General features: G+C 42.8%; 1 protein-coding gene across 1 annotated transcript in view; it reads right to left on the bottom strand.

Annotated features, from left to right (window-relative positions):
* Positions 1-24,504, bottom strand: part of cdh4 (cadherin 4, type 1, R-cadherin (retinal)) — a gene marked incomplete at its 3' end in the record, with an annotated part of 230,220 nt that overhangs the window by 13,645 nt on the left and 192,071 nt on the right. The window contains exons 8-11 of the mRNA XM_080494878.1: positions 20,873-21,045; positions 8,941-9,078; positions 2,194-2,379; positions 1,606-1,859 (exon numbers count right to left, since the gene is read on the bottom strand). Of these exons, the coding sequence (XP_080351004.1) occupies positions 1,606-1,859; positions 2,194-2,379; positions 8,941-9,078; positions 20,873-21,045 (751 nt within the window). The remainder of the gene's footprint in view (positions 1-1,605; positions 1,860-2,193; positions 2,380-8,940; positions 9,079-20,872; positions 21,046-24,504) is intronic.

Here is a 24,504-nt window from a genome sequence, read left to right as displayed (position 1 = left end):
TAAAAAAACAACAACAACACACATACACACAAACTGGCTCTTTTCCCATCCACTGCTCATGTACAGGCCTTTCAGTCATGCTCTGCGGGTACTCGTGTGCCTGTCCGCGTGCATCTGCGAGCCTACGTTTGAGCATTTCCATGTCTTTTGTGTGTGTATTGTGCAGCAGTTCAAGCGAGGTCATTGAAAGGGAATACAGCAGCAGCAGCAAGAGGCAGAAACGAGGCTGACGTGAGCCGAGCGTCTGCTGGCGAGCTGCTTTGGAGAAGACAGCCGCTCTGAGCTCCCGTCAATAACAGACATGCAGACTGACAGGGAAGAAAGTGACAGGGTCAGTGGGAGTGAGAGTGAGGCAGAGATGAAGGGAAGAGGGAGTAAAAGACGAGCTGCTTCTCTCAAAGGGCAGAGAAGCTCAGGCCACTTGGTTTGCATGTCTTGTCATTTTCAGGAGACCTGAGTTGGGGCGACCGCTCACTCTTCTCCACAGTATATATACTATATGAGTGCGTCTCCCACTTGGTCCCGTTCTATCAATTCGGTAACATTTCCACTGGGCTTCTCAGTGGAAGAGGCTGTCTCACTGACATTAAGAAAAATCAATCTTTCTGCTCGGAGCTGGCGGTGGAGCGGAACGGTGTCGCTGGACCTCGGTAGGCAAGTGGGAGTTTCTGTCACACGGGGTCGATGCCTGTATGGCACAATGCCCACTGTGTGTGATCCCAGTTAGGGAAGGACGGAGGGAGGGATCAATGAGGAGGAAGATAGGATCTAAAGAGGGCAGACAAACAGTGTCCAACTCATTACTGCACGACCTCTTCACACCAGTCGCCTGGCAACAGGGGAGGTAACTGCAGGGTGGGCGGGCGGTCAGTTGAGAATGTCACAGAAGAGGAATAAACTGTGGAGAAAATGCTCGGCTCTGATCAAACACTAGTGACACTCGACGCTCAGAGAGGTGGAGGACAAAGTGTTTGGAACATCCAACTCTCGGTTATCAAGTAGAGTCTTATCTTCAAAGGAAGACATATATTTGCTCTCACTTATATACATTACAGAAGTGAATATTAGTTTTACTTGGCGAGAAAAACAAATCTGGGAAATGTCAATCTTCTGAACTATCTGGTTGCTGTTTTCATGGATTGCATTAGTAGACTTTTCAAAAGCATCTTAAGATTATAACATATATCTATCTTCATCCAGGGTCTTGGGGTGTTTGAGCTGCTTCCAGCTGATTAGAACGTGAACACCGTGTATAGGCTGCTACAAATACACTCACATTTACACCTATGACCAATTTGGACGCATCGATTAAACTCAAGAGCATTTTTGGAGTTTGGGAGGACATCTGTAGTGAAAATATATACATGCAGAATAAGCAAAATCTGTAGTAAAAAAAAAAAAAAAAAGCCCCTAACTGGATTCAAACAGGGGAGGTCCTCGTTGTGAGGCAGGAGTGCAAACCACTGTACCACCAGGCGGACAGTTTTTCACAACATATGGACGTGAACATAGTTTTACATTGCCGACGGCAAGGATTTAGTTTTTCCTTGAAATTATGAATGTGACGCTCAGGGTAAAGTGTGGATGTGTGGGGCTTTTTGCTACCTGACAATCTGATGGATGAAGTGGTCCGGATCCTGGGCGGCAAACACTGTGAGAGTGGTCCCCGCTGGCACGCCCTCCTCAAACCGGATCATCTTGGGGTTGACGGGGAAGACGGGTGGCTCGTTCACGTCCTGAACAGAGATGGTGACTCCGGCTGTGGACTGAAGCGAGGACTGGATTCCACTGGCCAGGTGGGCCTGGTTGGACACCACGACGGTGAGCATGAAGGCCCGATTCATCTCAAAATCTACCGGCTGGGAACCCGACCAGGAGGACGGAGTGAAAAGGAAGGCAGAGAGAGAGAGGGAGAGAGAGAGAGAGATGCAGAGAAGAAAATAATGAGATTGAAAGGAAAACGAGCATAGCTGATTGCAAAATTAGCTCTAACTGTGTTCCAATTTGAGAAATGACATATAATTCACTGAAACAATGTGAGTCCAAAGTACTCAGTCATCAACATCTGGCACTTCACAGCAGGTGGAAACATACAAGATGCAGACCCGCATATTAATGCATGCGATCTTTTTCAAAGATATTCCGTGCTTGCGATCGGCCTATGGGAAGAAGGAAAAGCTGCGCTTTTTCTACCTTGACCACTGTCAGCATGCCCTCGTTGGTGATGGGATTGGTGCGGATGGTGAAGTGTCCGGAGGGGTCTCCGCTGACGATGCGATAAACCGCGTTCCAGTTGGGACTGTGGGGCTGATCCCTGTCCACCACCGTCAGGTTGGTCACCACCACGTTCACCTTGTTCTCTGGCACTTCTCCAGAAAACTACAAGCGAGGAGGAAGGAAGGAAAGAGACGATGAGGAGGGATGATAACAGGCGGGGGATGGGGGGTGGGGGGTGGGAGAAGATAACATTATGCTGATGTTGCTTGAGCAGCCTGCTAATGCATGTTAATAACGTGATTTATTGAGATTTTTAGCATTTGCTCATGCCGTCATCCATCTTTCAGCATTTTACATAATTGTTATTATGAAAACAAAGTGCTTTTAGTGTCGTGCCAATAAGGCTCATTACATTAAAACATGAACTGAAAGCGGTTGCAAAAACAAACGGGGGAAGAAATTAGAAAATTAGGAGACTAGGAAGACGAAGAAGAAGACAGAGGACATTATTGTTTAAATGTGGATAATTGAGAATCATATCTTTCATAATGGTAATGCAGTCCCTTATTCCACACCACGTCTGCTCCTATGAAACTCTTTATTCCAACTAATGGATTTGTTCAATTAAGTGTTTATACATTTAATTTAGTTTCTGTGCATTCACCAAATCGAGGTCTTAATAAGCAATTAGATAAGTACTGTAATTAAGGCAGCGGTAGGAATAATCTTTGGCTAATGATCTTCATTATATTGCAATCTGAAATAACTCTCCTCTGAACTTACTCTGGAGGAAACTTGGTGACAGCTGCGGAGCCCGAAGAAGAATTTACAGTGCAATAGGATACATTTCTCTCGCTCTGTGGGAGTTACTTGGCGACTGAGGGATGGCCACTCAAAGGTAGACACACGCACACGCACACACACACAGTAGAAAGCTCTCATTGTCACATGATAATCCGTGTTTCCTCTTGTGAACCGTTGACTTGTTTATGGCGTGTGTCTGCCAGCTGCTGTTCACTTTAATGGCTTCATCATCGTGGGATTGAAGCAACGTCCATACCACCACATTCCTCCTCTCCCTCCCTCCCTCCCCTCCTCTTCTACTTCTTCTTCTTCCTCCTCCTCTGTCCCCCTGCCGGGCTGATAAGCGCACAACAAATTAAATATGCACTCTCAGTCCCTGGCGTACGGGCTCCTCCATTTCATTTTCACCCCCAGCTTTTGCATAAACACCACCACAAACCTTCCAAGCTTGTTTGGCCGAGCTGTCAGGCGGCCAAAAGCAGTGTGCTCGCTCAGAGGCTACACAATGGTGCCGACTGTAGAGGCGGGCCTCTCCAAAATGGCCACTCTCTAAAATGCAATGTGGACCCATTGATAAGCCACTAGAGACACACGCTCAAGAGGTTCTGGAGGATTTTGTGCTTCTGAAGAAAGAAGTTAGGATAGTTTAATTTGAATTATGTCAGAAAAAGGCCACTGATTTTGTCCGCATAGGGATTAATATGCACACTTCAAATGAATTTCATATTTAAACATTAATTATCATTTGGAGGCAAATCTCAGGCACAGTGTGAACTTGTTCAGCAGCACCTGATGGGAACAAGCTGAACACCCTGATAAATAAATTGCTTCATTAAAAAATACCAGGACTTGTAAAAAATAAGTAGCATATATTCAAAATGTATGTGCCAAGCTAAAAACTCATCGAGCCCTAAAAATATGTACATGTTGACTGAAAACTAAAACCTCCACCAGCATAACTGCAAAGCCTACTCTTGATTTACACAGTATTCCTCAGTTTGGTTGAACGGTTTATAGTTGCCGATTGGTTCAGTTCAGTTGACTTGTTCTATGCCTTATTAAATGTCTTATTTTTCACACTGAACACTTTTTACGATCAACATTGAGTTTGAAGCATCTCTGCTATTTCTCAGAAACAAGTTTAGCCTGATGGAAGTTGAGTGCAATGATTCTCGGGTGAAAGCTTTCATCGGCTGATGAAAAGACGCGTCATAAAACACTCACAGTCAGATGACGTTTCTCATGAAGACGGAAGCGTGCCGTCAAAGAAATGTCAAAGTATGTTTAATGGCAAACTTTGGATGTCGTTGGTGATTTGTATTTGGTACACAAATGCAATATTGGTGCAACATTGCATTGGCGTTTTTATGGCTCTGGTGGATTCTCACAAAGTCCAAGAATACAGGTAATAAATGCTCGCTTCACTAAAGCCAGGGAGAGTCCCATGTTCTTGGTGATACTTTTAGAACAAACTGATTAAAACAAGGATCCGTTTTTATCGTATATGATAATTGCTTTTAATTTGGAACATGACTACTTTAAATTTCTCTTTTCTCAAATATCACAAAATATGGATTTCACAGGCTCTCAGTTTTTTACATCCTCAAAATAACTGATTTATTTTAGTTGTCTTTTAACGTTTTTATTGTACTATTTACATTGTGTGTAACACTTTGGCTCCCCGTGGTTGTTTTAATGTGCTATATAAATAAAGATGGATTGAATAATAATGCTTTAGTGCTGATTTGCATTCTCAACTGAAACAATTTACTTAAAAAAGAATTTACTGTCATTTCCGCTACTTATTGTGATAATAACTACGACATGGAAAGATGGAGTTAGATCCTACAACGTCATAGCTAATCTATACATTTCCAACAATGGCTACCATTTAGAGCAGACATTTTAACCGAAATACAAAAAAAAAAAAAAAAGCCTATTACACTTTTGAACTGCAGCCCAATTGGGAAATACACGGGGCTGCAGGCACAAACTTTAAATCAATTTAGAAAACAAAATTGTGTGCAGGTGCACAGCAACAAATTAACTGCAACTTATTGAAAACAGACCAGTTAAACTAAACTCTGATTAACTTGAGAAAGTTGTGATCTAGAAAAAAAACAGCTAACAGGGCACATGTTTCACATTAGGAATAATATCAAGTTTGTGACATATTTAAAGACCAGTGAAAGTCAAAGCTCTGGGATCAGGGCAAAGTGAGGGCAGGTAATCTCTGGCACTACAGATCTTTTGAGACGATCACATGGCACCGCTCCACAGCAGCAACACAAATGAGTCTTTATTCAAATCCTTCATCTTGTGTGTCTCAAGTTCTGAATGAGTTCTCCTGAGCTAAGCAGCTCCTCTCCTCCTCATCCCTGCGCAGTCAGAGACAAAGCGCAGTACACTTGGGAGGTGAGATGCACTTGATTAAATACTTTGATAAGACAGACTGTTGCAGTGCCATTGTCTTTCAGTTTATCACATAATGGCCAACATACCATAGCCCATTCAGGCCCACGTGGGATAATGAATAAAACATTTGGCTTATTTTTTTTCAAATTAGATGCAATATATCAGCTCGGTTTACACCCCCGCAAGCAATTTCACTTAATTAACGTGCTTATGTTTTCTCTATGCCTCCTGCAAAGAGCAATGAATTCTTCTTGCGTCTGTCATACTCAAATAATTACTGAGCTGCTCCAAGTCTCGTTGCTTGTGTGGGAGGCAAAACAAGTGGTTTTGAGATCGACAAAACAGAGGCAACAGCATCTGGGCCCAAAACAAATTCTTTGCTGTGGATTCTAATGTGGCTGTTTGAGTCGAAATGAAGGATAGACTACAAAACCATATTTCCGTTCATCTTTAATCACCCCCACATCGGAGCCACATGCCACAATAGGGTGAAGCACTCTCTCACTGATACGCTGAGACATAATTTCATCAGTTATCCCTGAACAGGGGTGAGTGAAGGCTACAAAGAGAATTTGGGAGAAGGAAAAGTTCAAATTCAAATTATAATTACACTAAGAAAAAAAGATCTTGCAGAGCTGTCTATCATTTCTGGCCCTGCCTAGACTTCATTACTTATGTCCTAAAGAAGGGAAGTTCTATCCAAAAGTTATAAAAAAACAAAAAAAAAACAAAGTAGGGCTTGTTTTCATTGTTTGGGCAAATTTGTATTTGCATTTTATTTATATTAATTGTATAATATAAGCCTGTTTTATTTAAGTCAGGGTTGTAGGGAGCTGATCCCAGTCACTAGTATGTGAAGTGGAGGGTGCACGAACGCACGCACGCACGCAAGCACGCCAGGGTCTTATCGCTATGAGGTGAGGGTGCGAATCACTACGCCACCCCGCCACATCTGAAGCAGTAAGAATTAATAATGTTACTCTGATTTCATTGTCACGAATAGATACATTTACATGAAATGGAAATGTCTGTACTTCCCCAGAGGCCTGACACCTTAAAATCTTTTTTTAAGTTAAAAGGTAAAAGCTGGTTAGAGAGCGATGAGTTGTACCATTTTTTTTCTTCTTCTCTCAATCCTCTGACATTTTGGCTCCTGTCTTTGCTACTCAAGTGTTTGTCATCAACCAGCCAAGATGCAAAGCTCCCCAAAGACTTCAGACGAAAGTTTTTTTAGGATGTCTTTGCCTGCGAGCCGTATAACAGATTTTAATCAATCTCCAAATGTTTTGAAACCCCCAAAAAATCTTCTGTAAGTGTTGTTACTGACAAACAACGATTGACTTTCACTGGATCCACTGATGTAGTGAAATCAGCTGAATACTGTACATAGTATAGTATAATATAGTGTTTCACTTTATCTTTAAGATAAGGTATTATTTTCATGATAGACAGAAAAGTAAAAAAAAACCCAACAACAAATAAAACTGCCAATTTCCTCTCTTGCTTATTCATAGGAGCTTTCTTTATAGTGCTTACTTCCGTGCATGACTGTATCTGCTTGCACACGTCTGTCTTTGCATGGCCACTGAAGCGAGACATGACAGTTCGTGCACATGAGGGGACTTTGATCCAGAACTGCTTCTGAGTGTAAAACCTGCCAACAGCCCGGATGGGGACACAGAGGTCGGGGACCAGTTCTGAGAGGAGTGGCAGCCTTGTTCGATGAGCTCTGCCTCTGACAGCTGGGGAGCTCTGTTCACAACACGAAGCTAAAACTGTACTGGCAAAGCCCACAGAGGAAAAGCCAATCACAGCATGTGACACCGACCCATTGGGTCCCAGTTTCACTGCGAACAGCATCTGTCTCTCTTTGGAATCCCAAGAATTAAAAAAAACAAACCCTCACATCAAGAGCAGCCGTGACCCTATAGGTCCATGAGCAGACAACATTTCAGTCTATTCTACAACTTTGCTGCAAACGGAAAAGGTACCAACAGACAAAACCGGGTTCTGGATGCAGTTTTTCAATGGGTACCTTGAGATATAGTCACCATTACTGTTAAATCAGAGTTATTCCCCACCTTTAGCTCTGCACTCTTTCAGACATGCATGCACAACAACACACACTCAGACATGCAGGTTTAGGAGAGTGTTCCAGGTGCAGCTCTGCTTCCTGACAGGCCATTGCTGAGGAATCAGGGACTGAGGCCAGATGCCTGCAGACAAATGCTGGCCACCAGAGTCCCCGTGGGCAGGGGACGCATCAAGAGGGGAGGAAGAAGAAAGCTGATCGGTAGTTTTCTGTTTTCCCATACGGTGTGTTTCACACAGACTTTGAATCTGTTACTAAGGAACATATTGAAATGATTCTTCTTTGCACATCGAGCATCGCTTTCACTATTTTTATCCTTGCTTATTTCGAAAGAGCAATAGTGATAATGATTAATTTATTGCGTGGTTTACTCAGGACTGCATATCTGGTCTCAGGGATTCACTGTAACGCAGGTTGTGGAGGGGAACACTCCCGCAGATTTTCAACACCTCACTGCTCTAACACACGTGATTGTGAGGAGTTTCCTTTCCTCAGACTTTCTACAAAGCTTTGATAGTTTCACATTGAATTCTACAGGAGGAATTGAAAGCACGCTGCACTGTGAACCCTCATGATAAAAACTGAGCATCACTGACATAGACGTCATTGTCGCCTGCTGTGTGTAAGGGATGGAATAACCACCTTCAGTGTCTTGTTGAAAAAGCGGAGGGATGTTGATGAAAAATCTTTTTGCTGATGACGCCGTCATTTATTCATGTGCATCATCATTAGAACATACAGCACAAAAGCTTCATAAAGCATTTCATTCATTATGAACTGCAGAGGTCAGAACCTGCGAAAAGGTACGCAATGTTTGTCCTCACTTTACAAATTATGATATTCCAGGTGGTTGCTTTTTAAATGTACCGGGCATGTTTGGACAGAATTGGGAGAAAAATGTCTCATTGTGGATTCAAAGAATCAATGAAAGAGATCTGACGCTAGAAACAGTCACATGCATCACTAAATTCACATGTATCATTAATAATCTGCTGAACAGAGAATGCTTCTGCTTTTTTTTAGTTTCACTGGAATGTGAAACAATGCCATACTTGTTTTGTGTCTGTTAATTATGATTTTGCATATACCCCTACCCTTTGCGTGGCCTCATTTGGAGAAAAAAAAAGACATTAATACCAATTAAGCTTTCTGGCAAAATTAAGATAGGAAATTTTTTTTATTATGTATATAAAAAAAGAATCTTCAAACAAACCATCTTGTTTTTCTTGTTACAATTAATTGCACAACAATTAAAAAAAAATTTTTTCTCTCATACTTGCAAAGAAGAAATCTTTCAAAAAGGTTTGGGTTGAAGGCTGATATTTATATTATAAACATGGCACAATGATTTCCAATAACCATGAGCTGACATTTTATACCAATATCAATTTGATGGCATATGTATCACTCACCGTCCTGACAGTCAGTTCTGGGGGATTGTCGTTGATGTCAGTGATGGAAATCAGGGCTGTTGCTGTGTTGGAGAGTCCAAAGTTCAGATTTCCCTCCATATCGGTGGCCTGGACAATAATGGTGTACTGGGATACTTTCTGTAAAGACAAACAGAAAAGAAAGTGTCAGTAAATAAATGACAGGTGTTTCAAATCCTGCTACAAATCAACACAGGATATAAGAAGTACATGTGTTCCCCTGTGACAGTGATACAGTAAGATATACAAAGTGATAAATAAGTTAGTTCATGGCTGCCAATCTCTCAGCATACTTATTTCCTTTTTACATTGCTAAGCTCCCGCTGGAGCAACCAAATTGTTAGAGCACCTCATTCGCTCAAGAACAGTCACACAAATGCACCAACATATACACCACAGAGCAGACATTTATACAAAAATACACGGCGTTGCAGTGAGGGAGCAATGCGTTGGTAAAAGGCCCATCCATTATTACCTAAGAGTCTCAGCTTTCTGCTGTGGGCACAGATTTAGATCATCACTCATTTTAATGGAGGTGCTGCCACTTTAAGATGCGCCGTGGTGCTTCAGATAATACCAGGAGGTGAACGGGCCTTATTTAGTCCAGTTACAGCAAGAGAGACTTACCACGGAGACTACTGCAGCACTGACTGCAGTACGACAGTGCTGTGACTGGCAAAAGCACATCAAACACAAGGCTTTTTGTGGACACAAGTGAATGAACCCCCCCCCCCCCCACCCACAAAATTAACAACATGTGAAACAAAAAGGCAGACATGGCGCAGCGTCCAGTGACGCTGTCCATGGTTCTGAAAGTTCAATCGGTCCCCAGACTCACTGCTGCTCAGAGGTCTGTGGATGCTTTCATTCTGACAGCATATAAGCTGCTCTGCTTTGTGGTTTTCTTCCTCTTCCTAATAATCCATTTGGCTCGGGCCTCCATTGAGAAAATAAATTGAACAAGAGGAACTGGACATCAAGGACAGGCTACTGTTTGTGGCACCGGGTCTGCTGCCATGTTGAAGATCCACATTGTATCCTGCTGATGGTCTAATGTTCATTTGTTGCTCAGCTGGTTTTGCCATATTCTCTCGAGGCCACGTCTTCCAGTGACTTTATTGCCGGTGCTTCTGAAGACGGGGACTGCTCGGAGGAATCAGAACAAGCCCAGCGAGAGTCTCTGTAGCTACAGACGAAGTAGTTAATGCTTCCTGACTGGGTGGCAGCTTCTTTGATTTTTCTCCTCTTTGAATCCTATCCAAATATGCATGGACAAAGAACACCTTAGGAAACCAGAAGGGGTGTTAAAACCCCCCTCTGGTTCAAGATATTGTTGTTATTTTCAAAGGCAGATACTGTTCTACTTTTGATCTCTTGCTGTTTTTTTTTTTGCATTGTATCTTGGTTGCTTTCTGTTTTCTGCAAGTTTTTTTTCTGCATGTCTACCTCCATACCGGCTCATCACAATCTCTTTATCTCTTCCCCCCCTTCCCTCTTTTTGTTCAGTCTCGGAGGATGCAACTGATTGTTAGATCAGTCAAAGCTTTGAGGCCAGTTAAAATACCCAGCTGAAGTCATTTAGCATCTCTCCAAGTCATTATAAAGTGCACAGACATGTTAATCTGCACCAAACCAACCCTATTAATGAAAACTCAATACTGGCTGCCCTTTATTAGACTCATAATGAAATATCAATACCATCTCCCCTCATAGAGCTTCAGTAAATAGAGCCTCCGATGAATGTGTCTCTCTGCAGTCTCATTTAGTTTTGGCCACATACATCAATCTAGAAACTGCACCAGATGGCTGTAGGAAGCTAATAGGCTCACAAGCTTTGATGGACGCCTCTTCCTTGGTCAGGTGAAGAGAAGTGGCTGGAGCTGAGCCAGCAGGTGGAGCTCTCGCACAGTGGGGGACATGGCTAATGCATCCTATCCTGCATGGTTATATCACTCAGCCATGAGGAGCTGTGAGTTTATGGTACTTCTGGCATGCACACGCGCGTCCGCAAATGCTCCAGTGAGTGGAAACAGGTGGGACACTCAGATGCATACACACATTTGTATATGTGCATGTGCACAGGAGCACGCACCTCATACAAACACACACACTTGGCTGTCCAAGAGTGGCTGCCCAAGCAAGCCTGTAAAATGCTCACTAATGAGTCCTATGGAAGTGCTGAGCAGAAAATCTCTCTCTTAGATTAGAGTCCAGATCTGGCATGAAACTGGGCTTCTTGATTCACAACTAACATCAACAGTCTGCACACACACACACACACACACACACACACACACACACACACACACACACACACACACACACACACACACACACACACACACACACACACACACACACACACACACACACACACACACACACACACACACACACACACACACACACACAGCTCAAGGTCTGGAGCATTTCAGACTTAATCTGAAGAAGCTGAAAGCCATCAGAGGCCACGATAACACCTGTGCAAACAGCTCTGCCAACAATAAAAGCCAATCCCTTTGTCACGGGGATAAATTAGGGAGTTTACCATCCTGGAGACTGAGGAAAGAAAATAGGAAAATGGCTTTAGGCTATTAATGTTCACTCCTCAACTTGTGAAGCCAAGCAGCCATCAGGGCAGGTGAAAAAAAGCTGGCTGCCTATGGTAAGCAAATGGCCCTGTGCACCAGTGGGACTTTGTTAGCAAAGAACAAAGCAGTAGAAATAATGCTTCAAACAAGCAAGGCAGTGTAGAACAACCAAATGGACAGGAGTGCTGTTCTGGTGTCTTAAATTTGGTGGGGAATTTATTGTTTCTGACCTGTGCATTTTGGCTCAACATGCTGTAAAGGACAGCTCGCGGTGCGTAAAAGTGGGGGAGACCATATGAGTGAAAGATATTCTCTTTACTTGTGTCATTTGTTGATGGTGTTCTGGTTTGCCGAGCTCCTACAGACTGCGGTCATTAGCCTGTCACTTACAATGTGTGTCAGATAGCCCGGTGCTCGCCTCAGACTGACACACCCCCCTTTTCTTTAGCCATTGACTTCTCTCTCTGTCTCGTTCATTGACAATCAGTGTTCCCTTCCACTGTTTTACAGTTTCAATTCAGTTAAGCTTTGATCGCTTAAATAAATCCACTCAATTCAAATTTTATTATAGGATTGTTTCAGCTCAGTTCAATTCTCTTACACATCTCTCTCTCTCTCTCTCTCTCTCTCTCTCTCTCTCTCTCTCTCTCTCTCTCTCTCTCTCTCTCTCATTTACATTTCTATTCATATTTCTTGATATGTAATTAATGTCATGTTTATGCTTTCGTTGTTTTTCCCAGCTATTGTACAGTTTTGGTCACTCCTGTTTCATATTGTCTATATAAAATATCTTCACTTGACTACAAATGAAAATCTGAATTCTGTACAGTTGCAATACAGCTGAGGGAAACCCGTGAAACAGAGTCTGCTTCTACACGACTATTCTACATTTTTGCATCGTTTCCCAGTTAGTGATGCAGGGACATCTGTTTGCTTGCATTCTTCATACATCCCCTTCCTCGTTCCTCACAGGGAAGTCTCTCAGGCTGGGTTAAGGACAGAAACAGCTCAGCGCTGGTTTGAAGAGACAACAATCCAGTGGAGGCTCGTCAGTGGCAGGCCGTGTGCTCCGTGAAAGCTCTCTGAATCCCATCATAAACTGACTCAGACACGTGGGTAAATCTGAGATACAGTATAAACTTGGAATCCACTTGATTAGCTACGCCTCCACATTTACACAAACAGCTCGCAGTCACACACGGGGTAAATAGGAGCTGTGAGTCACATATGAATAACGCTTGTAGAATAAAAGCAGGACTTTGGGCAAGAGGTTCAATGAATCGTTCAACTGAGACTTGAAATAGAAACAGAAAAATAACACAGGAAGCGATGAGTAAATATGACCTGATGAACATGCTGATGCCAAAAGTGCCTTGCTCCAACATGCGAGAGGCACATGACAACAGCAAAGCCAGACTGCAGGCAAATGCTTGTTGCGCCCCTGTAGCAGCAGATTGCATTAGGTGTCCCTTCAGTTATCAGCGAAGACAAAGAGAAACTGAAGTTTGACCACAAGAGACCTGGAAGGCTCCTTGGTCGAATCTGTACCAGTCTGGCCTGTTAAAGCACTGCATGCATAAAAATGAAAGTATTTGGAAAAGCTCCTACCAATGATGTGATGATTGTTGAGATTTGCATTGATTATGTTAATCACAGATTGAGATTTTAAGGATGGGAGTGGGGCTGTCAGGATGAAAACATAAAAACAACGGTATCAAGAGGAACTGAAAAAATAATGACACAGATGTGTTACATTATATGATCCGTCATACTAATGTTAATCTCAGTATTTGGTGTATTTTATTCAACTCATGGTTTTTTTTTTTTTTGCTGTGAAAAGAAGGGTGTAGCACAGCGAACTGGCTTAACACAATGAATAGAATTCAGTAGCCTTCACTGGTAAAAGTGCAGAATCAACTGAGCCAAAAGAAAATGTCATCAGAAAAATCTGCAAAGACAATAGTTTCAACTTTGCTTTATGCCTTCATGAAAAGGCAAAGTCAAAACTAATGTCTCTGTAGATTTTTGCAATTTAAAGTGGGCAACAACCAATGATTGAATAACAGCCAATAACCTAGTACCTAATACTTAACTTAACTTATACAATAATTAATAGAACAACTTAGTACTTTGACAGCGTGGCAAAAATACAGTACATTTTCAATTATTGGCTCGGAGGTTTTCTTTGTGGAGTTTGTATGTTTTCCTTGTGCTAGTATGAGTTTTCATCCCATACTCCAGTTTCCTCCAACTGTAAAAGACATGGATTCAAGGTGAAGTGGTGAAATCTTAATTCTTCCTCTTAATTGGCCAAAAAATTATTTAAAATAAACTGTAAATCTCTACATTTAAAGAGCAAGCACAGTGATTTTACACACAAGCTCTCAAAATAACTGACATCAGATCCTTGATAGGATCAAACTCAAAAGAATAAAAAAAAAATGAATTTGTTGAAAGAGAACTTACTGCTTCGATAAAGTACAAAACATACAAATGAACTTGCAACTACGCAGGGCATGAATGGAACAATCCAGGCTTATCTGAAGGAAAGACAGTGCACTTTAATACTGAGGAGAAGCACAGAGTGCATAAAATAAAGACTGAGTCAAGATTTTTTTTTAATTTAATGTTGGCTACAAGCAGTCAACACCCACGTACATGCATCAATACTCTTCATTCAGCAACCAGCACACAATCCTCAGATGACTCTGTTGTCTGGCTTCAGGAGCTCCGGTGCAACAAGGTGAATTAACATAACTCAGCATCTCTGAGACAATGAAGCCCCAAGCCCATTTAGAATGCTCCCAGCCTGCTGCCCCACTCGGGCTACGCACATCCTAATGGAGCCAGGTTGTGGGCACTCATGTCCTTGAGGCGGTCCAGCCGATGTCCTAATCGACAGCAAGTCAGTCCAACCAAGAGCTGGCATGAGCCCTGGGGACCGGCTGGCACCCGGCAGCACCGCACCATGCCGCACCAGCCTCTTCCAAGCAAGGGCTCAGGGGAGCCTCAGACAGCCTGGGGTAATGAAAGACAACAGCTCTGCCTGCCAGTGGAACTGCTGCCACAGAAAGAGGGCACAAAAGAAGAGCGTCTCTGCCAGCCGTGGCACTCTGCTACCTGCTGCAGAGGAGTTTTACTTGATGAGAAGTGTGTCTCTCACCTCGGCACCTCACAGCAGCAACAGGTGGAAATGTGGAGCTAACCTACAATTTAAAAGGTTTAACCCCCCCCCCCCCAAAAAAAAATAAAATCCTTCAGGATTGGTGAGTGAGGCCATTATTGGTTTTCTTAACAGTGCTTTTTGACATCTTTTTAGTGATTTTGTTATTGTGATCATGGGATAGTGTGTGTGTGTGTGTGTGTGTGTGTCAGAAACAAAACTGTGTTAAGACAGAAGTCTTAACGCAGAGTCTTGTTTCTGACACAGAGCGGAGCTGAAACCCTCATTGAGCTTTATTCAGTTTTGGCAGCGATCACATTTTGAAAAGGGAATCCTCCCCATCTTTTATTGGCCAGAAGTTGTTGCTTTGTGGGTTTGAGTGGGTTGGGTTGAGGCAAAGAATACAGGCAAAGAAAACCTGGACGGTGACACTGACAAGGGGCCATATATGTAAAGCAGCAAGAAGGTATATTTATCAAAAATGCTAGAATTACTTATTAGTAAAAGTTATTGAAATTTATATTTTACTGTTGTGTGGAGCCCTCCAGAGTCACACAGAATGTAACAGTGAACTACTGCTTGTTGGGTTTGATTTGAATCATTGTAGTCGCACTTCACATTTAGCAGGTTCCTACATGGAGGACAAATATTGGGCGTGACTCCAAGATCACTCAAAATACGGAGAGGTGTTTTTGAAAAATGCAAAGTGCAATATCATTGACTACTCTGAAACCACTTGCCTTGTTGATGATTGCTCCTACTTTTAATCTTCCATATTGCACTTATTTTATTTTATTTTTTTCCAAATTGAGCTTTAGTGCTCTGATGTATTTTATAACCTCACCAACACTCCTAACTCCAGCTCGTGAGGACTCAGTGCCCCATCCAATCCCTCTACAGCAAACACATGCGAACAAACATGGCAGCAATATTGTTTTCTGTGTAAACAAGGGATAATGCTCGAAAACCCTCATTTGAATGCTCGTGTTTGATGTCATTTGTGTTGTTATTTTTAGTTAATCAACTGCAAAATGCAATCGAAATGTGTGCATGCACAATTTAGCATGCTTGAACTACATGTAGTGGACCATAAAAGTTTTCCCTATTCTGATCTCTGAATTTATATCCAACTAACTCAGGAGTAGTGGATTGTTACATCCATCCACTGCACTGGTCACTGAAGGCCAGAGCATGTCCTAGCTGAAGTGGAGGACACAATCGAAGGGCCATGAATTCCTCACTAACCACGACACAAAAAGATAACCATTCATAATTACAGAAAAGAGACAAACTCCATTCAGAAAGGGCTTTCCTACAAGTGAACCCGTGTCTCCTCTGTGTGAGATGAGAGCGCTGCCGCACTGTCATGATCCCTTGCTGAGACTGGCCACTCCCAAACCTCCAGGTAGAATACATCAATAGCAGAGACAAAAAAGACAGACGACATGAAAAACGACTTCAGGTACATTTAACGCTGAAGATTTGCCTTCAGGCAACATACAAATTCTTGGACTGTCACGTCTCCACAATCCATCCAGTTGAACGATGCGATACTTTCAAAGAGAGCGAGATCCACCAGGACCAGTGTTGCCACAGCCACTTTAAAAAAACTAACCTGATTACTAGTTATTCCTATAAAAATTTACTTAGTTACTTCACAGATGACTTTAAAAAAAAGTAACTAAATTAGATTACAAGTTACTTTTTAGTTACTCCCAGCAGCTGCCGACCCCCCCCCCCCCCCCTGCAATCGTGCCCCTGCTGATACATATTTAACCTTTGACCATCATTCATTGTTGTATTTAAATCTGACTCACGGTTTTATTATCACATTTTTACTATTACTGGTATTTATTTACCAGAGGGCCTGTGATTGGCTGAGAGTGGAGAAGGTGAGCGTACAGTGTCTGCATGCATGCGCTGCCTGTGTCTGTGTCAGTTTGGAGAAGAACAAAGAAGTGGCCGGTTCTGTTTAATAACAAAGCAGCTTTGCAGATAAGAAACTTGTCTTATGGGAAGCTACAACAGTAACGCGCATTGAATTGGACAAGTAACTTTAATCTGATTACTGGTTTGGAAATAGTAACATGTGAGATTACTCGTTACTAAAAAAAGAGGTCGTATGAGAGAAATGCGTTACTAATTAATGTGTTACTGGCATCACTGATCAGGATCCAATGATAAGGCTTGAATTTGACGCGCACGCACGCACGCACGCACGCACAGGGCTCATAATCAGAATGCTGATTAAAGTAGTAGTATTGATTAAAAAAAAAAAGACTCCTCTTCATTATAAAATATCCGTTAATAAAATCAGCTGTAGAAAAAAAAACAAAAACAAACTTAATTGTGATATTGACTCTAATTTGAATCGACCTCCGAAACGCAGAAATATAAATCAAAAACCTGCAGTCCCACCGGAGTCGCCATGTTGCGCCTCAAACATGGAGATGTAATGGACACCCATGTTGCTTGGTTAGCTCGTTAGCCTGTGGGCTGCAACACGTGGAAGGTTAAGGGTGGGCAGTGAGCGAGAATAATTGGTATTCGGCAGTGTCAAGAGGTAAATGATACCAGGCTAACCTCCGTGTACCCCCCGTCTTCCTCAACACGGGGAAACCTGCTTCACCCCTTAATTAGCACATGGATATTCTAATTAGACACCAGCACGAGGGTTTAGGATTATCTAAAGAGAGCACGAGCGAGAGAGGAGAACCAGTACCAGTGTTTATCCGGCTCTTACCGTCCATTCTTTGCCAACACAGCAAGAATGATGGGTCATGTTTCTGCATCCCATCATGTGTGCACAGAGCCCTTATTCAGGCCGACGTCTGGGATGCTCTTCTTTATTTTTGCTGCTCCTGCCCGCTCCTCATCGAGCGAGCCTGCACACGTGCAGCCGGCTGCCCGTGCTTGTTTGTGTTGGTGACCTTGACAGCAGGTGGGTGAACTCCCAGGTGTGTCCCAGTTTTAGTGGGAGGATCATAGGCAGGTGGGACTGCGCTTGGCTTGATGTGTCCAGATTAATGAGCTTTCCCTCACTCACATCAGCTGCTACTGCTGCTGCATGGGCCAAGCTGGAAACAGGGACACAGACCTGGCCCGCATTCACTGGACTCATTTATATTGTCCAACAAAAGTGCAACAGAATCATGCTACGCCAGCACCATATAAAATCTGGATAAGGAAGGACCATTGATGTATTGTGTCTTCCGTGATTTGACCAATAGTTATTCTCAAAATACGCTCACTTTGCTGTTGGTAAAACCCAGTTTTAATTTCCAATGTGTTGCCTGGCCAGGTTTAGTGCTGATAGGGACCAGTGGGGCTTCTCAGAGTATAAACATTATGAGACACACTCAGTGGTGCTTTTATGTATGCAGTAAAACCAGCCAACTAAGTTATGGGAATGAGATTATCGTCATAACGATGGCATATGAATGCCACTGTTTCTCTGATTTTCCCAGTCGTGTCAATATGTGTACGCTATTTTGCACTGTGATGCCATGAGGACAGGCCTCTGTGTGTGTTTGAGAGAAAGGCTGCAGCAGTAAGCCACGAAGCACCGTAGCTCACAGTCACCTGCACGGGATAAACAAAAGTTGACCCTCCGTGACCTTCCTCATTATGAGAATAAGATGGGGATTGGAGCTGTGGTGATGTGTGCCCTGGTGTCGGTGGTGTGTGGGTTGGCAAACAGCAAAAGCAAGCAGCAGCGGCAGATGAGACAGAAGAAGAGGGGGAGAAAAAGCACACCTCGTGAACTCATCAGCAGAGAGGTGCTGCATTCACGTGGCCATTATTTCACTCCCGCACTGAGGTAAACCATTAATATTTGTCACTTTGTCACAGGGATTCAACTCAATGAGAGAATTATTAGTTACTTTGATTTCAAAAAAGAAAAAAAATCACCCTTCGAGAAGGGTGAATGTCGCTGACAATGATTCAGATTTTTGAATTCCAGTGACAATTATTACACTTTTTTTTGTATAAAACTGTAACTGGATCTGATATCCACACATCCTGGTGTCGATACACACACACAAAAAAGATCATTATCCACTTGAACAAAAAGGAAGAGAATTGACTGGAAATTGACAAACACATTCTTTTGAACGAGTTGAACATTTACTTAAACTTCATTGGGATTTATTTTGCGAGTGATCGTGGTTTAAGCAGCCACCGTTTGCTTCCTATTCTTTTCTAAGGGGTAACTAAAATACTTAAAATGACTGACATGATGCTGCATCCCTCTACATGCTAACAGCATGGAGTGTGTATGGGTGTGTGCATGCATGCGTGTGCGTACTAGGCACAGATCAATCTGCTCACATACAACTTGCAGTGCCACGATTACTGAATTCAGGACAGCAAGCATCCAAACACGTTTTTCTCATGATTTTCACTTTAAATCTGATGTTGCCTTCTGTGAATGATCCAAACCACACACTCTTCAGTTCTATTGACATGTGTCATCTGCTTTAAAAACTGTGTGCAATAACCTTCAATCAGCTCCCCGGTGGTCGGCTGTATAGGATTCGGTGCTCTCACTGCCTTGTCAGAGGCTGGTTTGACATTTTTTTTTTCTTCTCAGGGATCAATTTCTTCCAGATCAATAATGTATTTTATTTCTGTCTTACTCTCATTCATCCATCTGATATTCTGCTTCCAACTCAGGTTGGTGTGGTGGTTGAGGTACGCCCAGCTGACTTTGGACGAAGGCACAGGACAGATGACCAGTCCACCACAGACTGGCCACACACACAGATTAACCTCTATTGTTTGCTTTTGGACTGTGAAAGGAAAGTCAAGCATGCACAGGGAGAACATGCAAACTGCACACATACGTGCCTTGGAGTAAGAGTTTTGCTTTAATATGACAGTGGGACATCCTGCAGGAATCTAAGGATGTAAATGTTCAAACCGCCCATCTCCCCCTTGTGCCACCTTCCTTATCGTTGATAGTTCTTCTCTCTTACATTTATTCTTCTGACACCAAGCAGTCAAGTCAGATCGCAGCCCCCTCTAAATCTAGTTCTACTGTAAAATTCTTATGGTTATATATAGAAGGTGTTTTTCTTCTCAACTGTCACCTTTGCTTGCTTGATTGGGAGTGTTTGACATTTTATCTACACTTCATGAGAACATTCAGTGTCACAGGGTGAAGATGTTTTAATTGACGTCGTAAAAATAACCCGGCATTGTCCTCAGAGATATGACCCCCATCTTCTAATGAATGACATCACATACCGTAAATAATCTCTGTAATATCTCTGTGTACATCAAATGGGTGAAATAGATGTTTACTTTGTGCCAGTAAAAACTTATCTTGTCAAAAATTGCCTTCTAATATTTGAGTCTGACATGGATACAGAGATGTATTTGTCCTCATTACTCATTGTGTGTGTGTAGTGGAACGCTCTTATACTTGGACTAGACATGCAATATATGGCTAATTAGAGAAGACAAAGGCTGTGTCACAAATGACAAGCTTGCTTTACAGTAATAACATGTTGTGCACCTCATATCAGTTCACCCAGGCCACCCTGATGAACGATTGTCCACCTACTGCTGATGTTTACTGATGCCCCGTTGACACAACGCTTCAAGTGAAAACTGGATTCGTCTTTGTATTTTAGTTTTAGAAAGGTTTTGCACTTACGCAGCAATGATTTGAAAATGGCAGAAATGCTGAAAATTATGTAGTTTTTGGTCATTTGAGCACAACACCAGCTAAAATATCCAATCACCTTGAAGTATTTATTTAAGAAAAATACATCTTGCTGATGTTGATGTATCTGTACATTGCAGTGAAATGGTTGGTGCTCTTGCCTCAGGCTCAGGCAGGTTTTTCTCACACAGTCTAACAACATGCATTTACGGTCAGTTGGAGACTATAAATTGTTTGTGTGGATGTGAGTGTTTTATTTCTTGAGGGAATAAAAATTTTTTTTTTTTAAATGCCCGTAAGCCGAGCATGTCAGTTTTGCACTGGGCCCAAAGATCAAATGATAACCTTGTTCTTTTTGCTTGTTCATACAACAGGTAAATAAGGCCCGCAGTCGATGCTCCAGAAGAGTCATTGTGACTTGTGCCATGATGCAAAACGTTACTCATTCATTTTGTCTTCCAGTTAATAAACAAACAGGATCACACTGACCTCTCTGTCGAGCCCGGCTGCCATTGTTACTATGTCCCCGGTCTCACTGTTGATGGTGAACATGGTGGGGATGGGGCTGTGCGGCGACTGGGAGAGGATGCGGTATCGCACCATGCCGTTGGCCGTGGTGGAGTCGTCCGAGTCTGTGGCCGTCACCTTCATCACAGACGAGCCTGTGGAGAGAAAGACTGTGAGCCACAGTGACGCACAGAGACGTATTGTAGAATACCTCCATCCTGCACAGTAGCGCATACAGCACAAAAGAGGTTAAATTGGGAAAAGAAAAGAAAAGTCGGAAAAAAAAAATTCTTTACGACACAAAGACGTGCTTCTCAAGGCCCTTTAGCGCACACGTTTTGAAAGCACGCACAGCAAAATGAAAGGTTCTTGTAAGCCTATTACTGTTAATGAATTTGTGGGAAATAACAAAGAGAAGGAAGAGACCTTTGAGAAGACTCAGAAGACAACAAACTCATTTATAAACTTGAAACAAGTCAATCAGACTTTCCAAATTGCTGTGACATTCTCTCTCTGTTCTTCGGAAAAATAACTTTTTGGAGCAAGAGCCATTACAGAGCCGAGCAAAAAACACAAACAAAATCTGTTAAATAAGCCCCTATTTCAAGCTGCACTGCTTTGTCCTCTGTGCATTTCATGCGTGTGGGGCAAAGTTTCCACCTCTGCAGAACCCATTTAGTAATGAGCAACACTGAGTCTTCTTGCTATTTCCACCATCCATTATTTCAGCCTTCAGCAGCACCGTGGCTGCCCTTAATGCTTCGATACTCTCTCCCTATTTGTCTTAGAATCCCAGATTATATATATACAAACTGCCATTTAAAGCAGACAACATCGATAAGGTGAGACAAAGTGTGTGTGTGTCGGGGGAAGAAAAGGGGTATGTCCGCATTTACGCACATCTGTATGCATGTGCGTGTTTGTGTCCTCGCAGCACGCATCAGTACGTGAAGCCCCGTGTCCCAACATCTTCCCCGAGCGGGATTATTGATTTGCACGAGTTTGTCAGCTGGGCTCACAAATGCGACCGGGCAATTAGGAGCACTTTGTGCTGCAAAGAGGAGAGATCACCCCGGCTCTCTCTCAGGGTTCTGTGAAAATGTCACTTTCCATCAGGCAGCCATTTACAGGCGACTGCTGTGGAAGCTGCTGCGGAGAGAAACAGGGTCTGTCGGCTCACAGGAAGGGGACAGCAGAGGAAAAGAGACGGCTGAGGCACAAGCATGCTTGAACGTAAAGGCTGCGTAAGCAGTGAAGATCTCAAAAGGAGGATGACAGGAGCATAGAATCTGAGGGATATGGTGAAGGAAGAAAAAAAGTGTGGCGTAACAACACAGTTGCTTTATGCATCATTATAAGTCTGATATGGACTCCAAAGGTTAAAAATGCCACTATTTTACTGTAAGTGGGAATCGCAAAGCAACTCAGCAGCTAATGCATTGGCACTCTGTTTACCTCAGCGGGTATGATGGTGGGTGGTGGATGTCATGCTGTGCAGGCACTAAATCAGTGGTGTTCAATTATCACATCAAAAGCGATCAGAATAATTCAACATAAAAACAAAACATGTTGTGTTTGTTTTCGAAAAGAACGGGAGGAGGAATGTCAAGTTTTGCTTCGCGTCCTCCCAAATCATAAATGGAGGAGTCGTGACCGAAGCCAAGGAGCTGTGGATTTATGTGGATTTGCCGGTCCCACCCCCGTGGGTCTGCGCAGTTACAGGTGTCTCCATTCCTATAATTGGGTCTAGATGGCACCATCATTCCTGTGACAGCCTGCATGGACAGGATAATTGTAGCCTCAAATTCTATTTCAAACTTCATTAAGTTTCAAAGCAGGATTTGTCACTTTGACCAGGAAAAGGAAAAAAAAAAAGATACTCCAAGGAAAGACAGGAAAAAGAAAAACAATTATTGCTATTCCACTGAGGACAGCGCCAATACATAATCAACTTTTCAGTTCCTGTAGGGCGGGAGGGGGTGCGTGATGCCGCTGCGATCTTTCATTTCACTGTGGAAGATTGAGTAATGTGATGATGGTGTGATTTCACATCCAAAGAGTGAAGGCTAAGCCCAAAAGGGTTAAACCCTGAGCCCTCTTAATTCCTATTTAATTTGAACACTAATTCCAAATCCTAATTGCTTTTCCGCCAAAATCACTGGGCCTGAAAATTTAGTGGCAGGAGCATATATTCTTGGCTGTTTTGCTCACGTGACACAAGAGATCACCGGCGAGGGCTATCTGCTGCCTAAACATTAATCAGGTGGAGTCAACATCTGCCTCCCAATTACAACCACATCAAGCAAAAATAGAGCAAGATGGATTTACACAGAAGAAGAGAGGAAAGCCAGGCGCACACAGATTCAAAGATAAGAAGCTGGGGAGGAAATTGCAAAGCAGAGAAATAAAGAGGAGATGGGAACAGTGGCGAGAGTTTATAAAGACTGCAGAAAGCCAAAGTACACGAGGAAGTCAAAGAGCGAGAGGGCAAAGGATGGACGGTATAAGGGGATAATAATTCTCATCAGCGGAGGAAAGATAGAGGTTACCTTTGAGGAGGAAAGTGTGGCTGTGACACAGCAGATAGACAAGAAGAAGGAGAAGTAGAGGTTGAGATGTGAGAGGAGCATGTGAGAAGGCCGGAGTGTGGCGAGTCTGGGTGGAAGTGATGAAGAGGGTAAAGAGTTTCTAATAGCGTCCCCGCTAAACCACGAGGGCCACAAGGACACAGTCAAACCACCAGAGCCATTTAAAGACGGCTTCTTTGAATGAGGTCTGACACTTTGATGTAAAAGCCAAATCAAAGGTGGACTTTTAGAGTCTTACTCCGTGTGTTAGACCTCGGAGGCAGACCTCTGTGCTCCTGTGAAGGACAGCAAACCACACTTAATATCCCCAAAAAGCTATGGAGGAATTATGTCGTCTGGGTTATTTCTAGGTGTCTGTGGTTCAAGCTGCACTGAAAGCACGAGTAGGTGACTGTAGATGGAGTCGGTAGTATGACATGTGTGTATAAAGTCACACAAAAACCAGGTCATTCTAAGGCGAAATCCTGATTTTTCTTTGTCGATCCCGGAGGTACTGCTGGTAGATTGCATTTTGTTCAAAACATGCATCTATCATCTGATATACCGAGTGCAGATCGATACCAAAATATTGATCCTTCTGATTTCACATGTGACTGTTTTTGGAATCATTCTTATGATAAATTATCCATATTTACAATGGATTTATAATCTTAGATAAACAATATTTTTTTTATTTTTTTGCGGGGGGGGGGTTCTATTTCCTGGTGGTTGGACAACTACTTCCTCTTCCTGGTGTGATTTGTGATGCTAATGTGGTTGTATAAATGCTTCACATAGACAGGATCTTTGTGTCAGAGGCTGAGATTTGTTCAGATAATGTCTGACTACCAGCGGTCATGTTTGAAGGTGAAATAACTCTGATTTTCCTTCATTTCTGAAACAATCAGTGGTATCACACATGACTGGTACCGAGCCGTCAGTCAAGCTTTTGTGTCTGTAGCTGTGTGGTTGAGTGGATGACATCAGTGTTTCTCATGTAACGTTTAACTGTCCAGATTAATGCTTATTACAGCAGCTATTTAAAAA

The sequence above is a fragment of the Blennius ocellaris genome (assembly GCF_963422515.1).
Source record: "Blennius ocellaris genome assembly, chromosome: 4".
Lineage (NCBI taxonomy): Eukaryota > Metazoa > Chordata > Actinopteri > Blenniiformes > Blenniidae > Blennius > Blennius ocellaris.
Note: the sequence above shows the minus strand (reverse complement) of the source record. Positions and strands in the feature narration are given on the sequence as shown.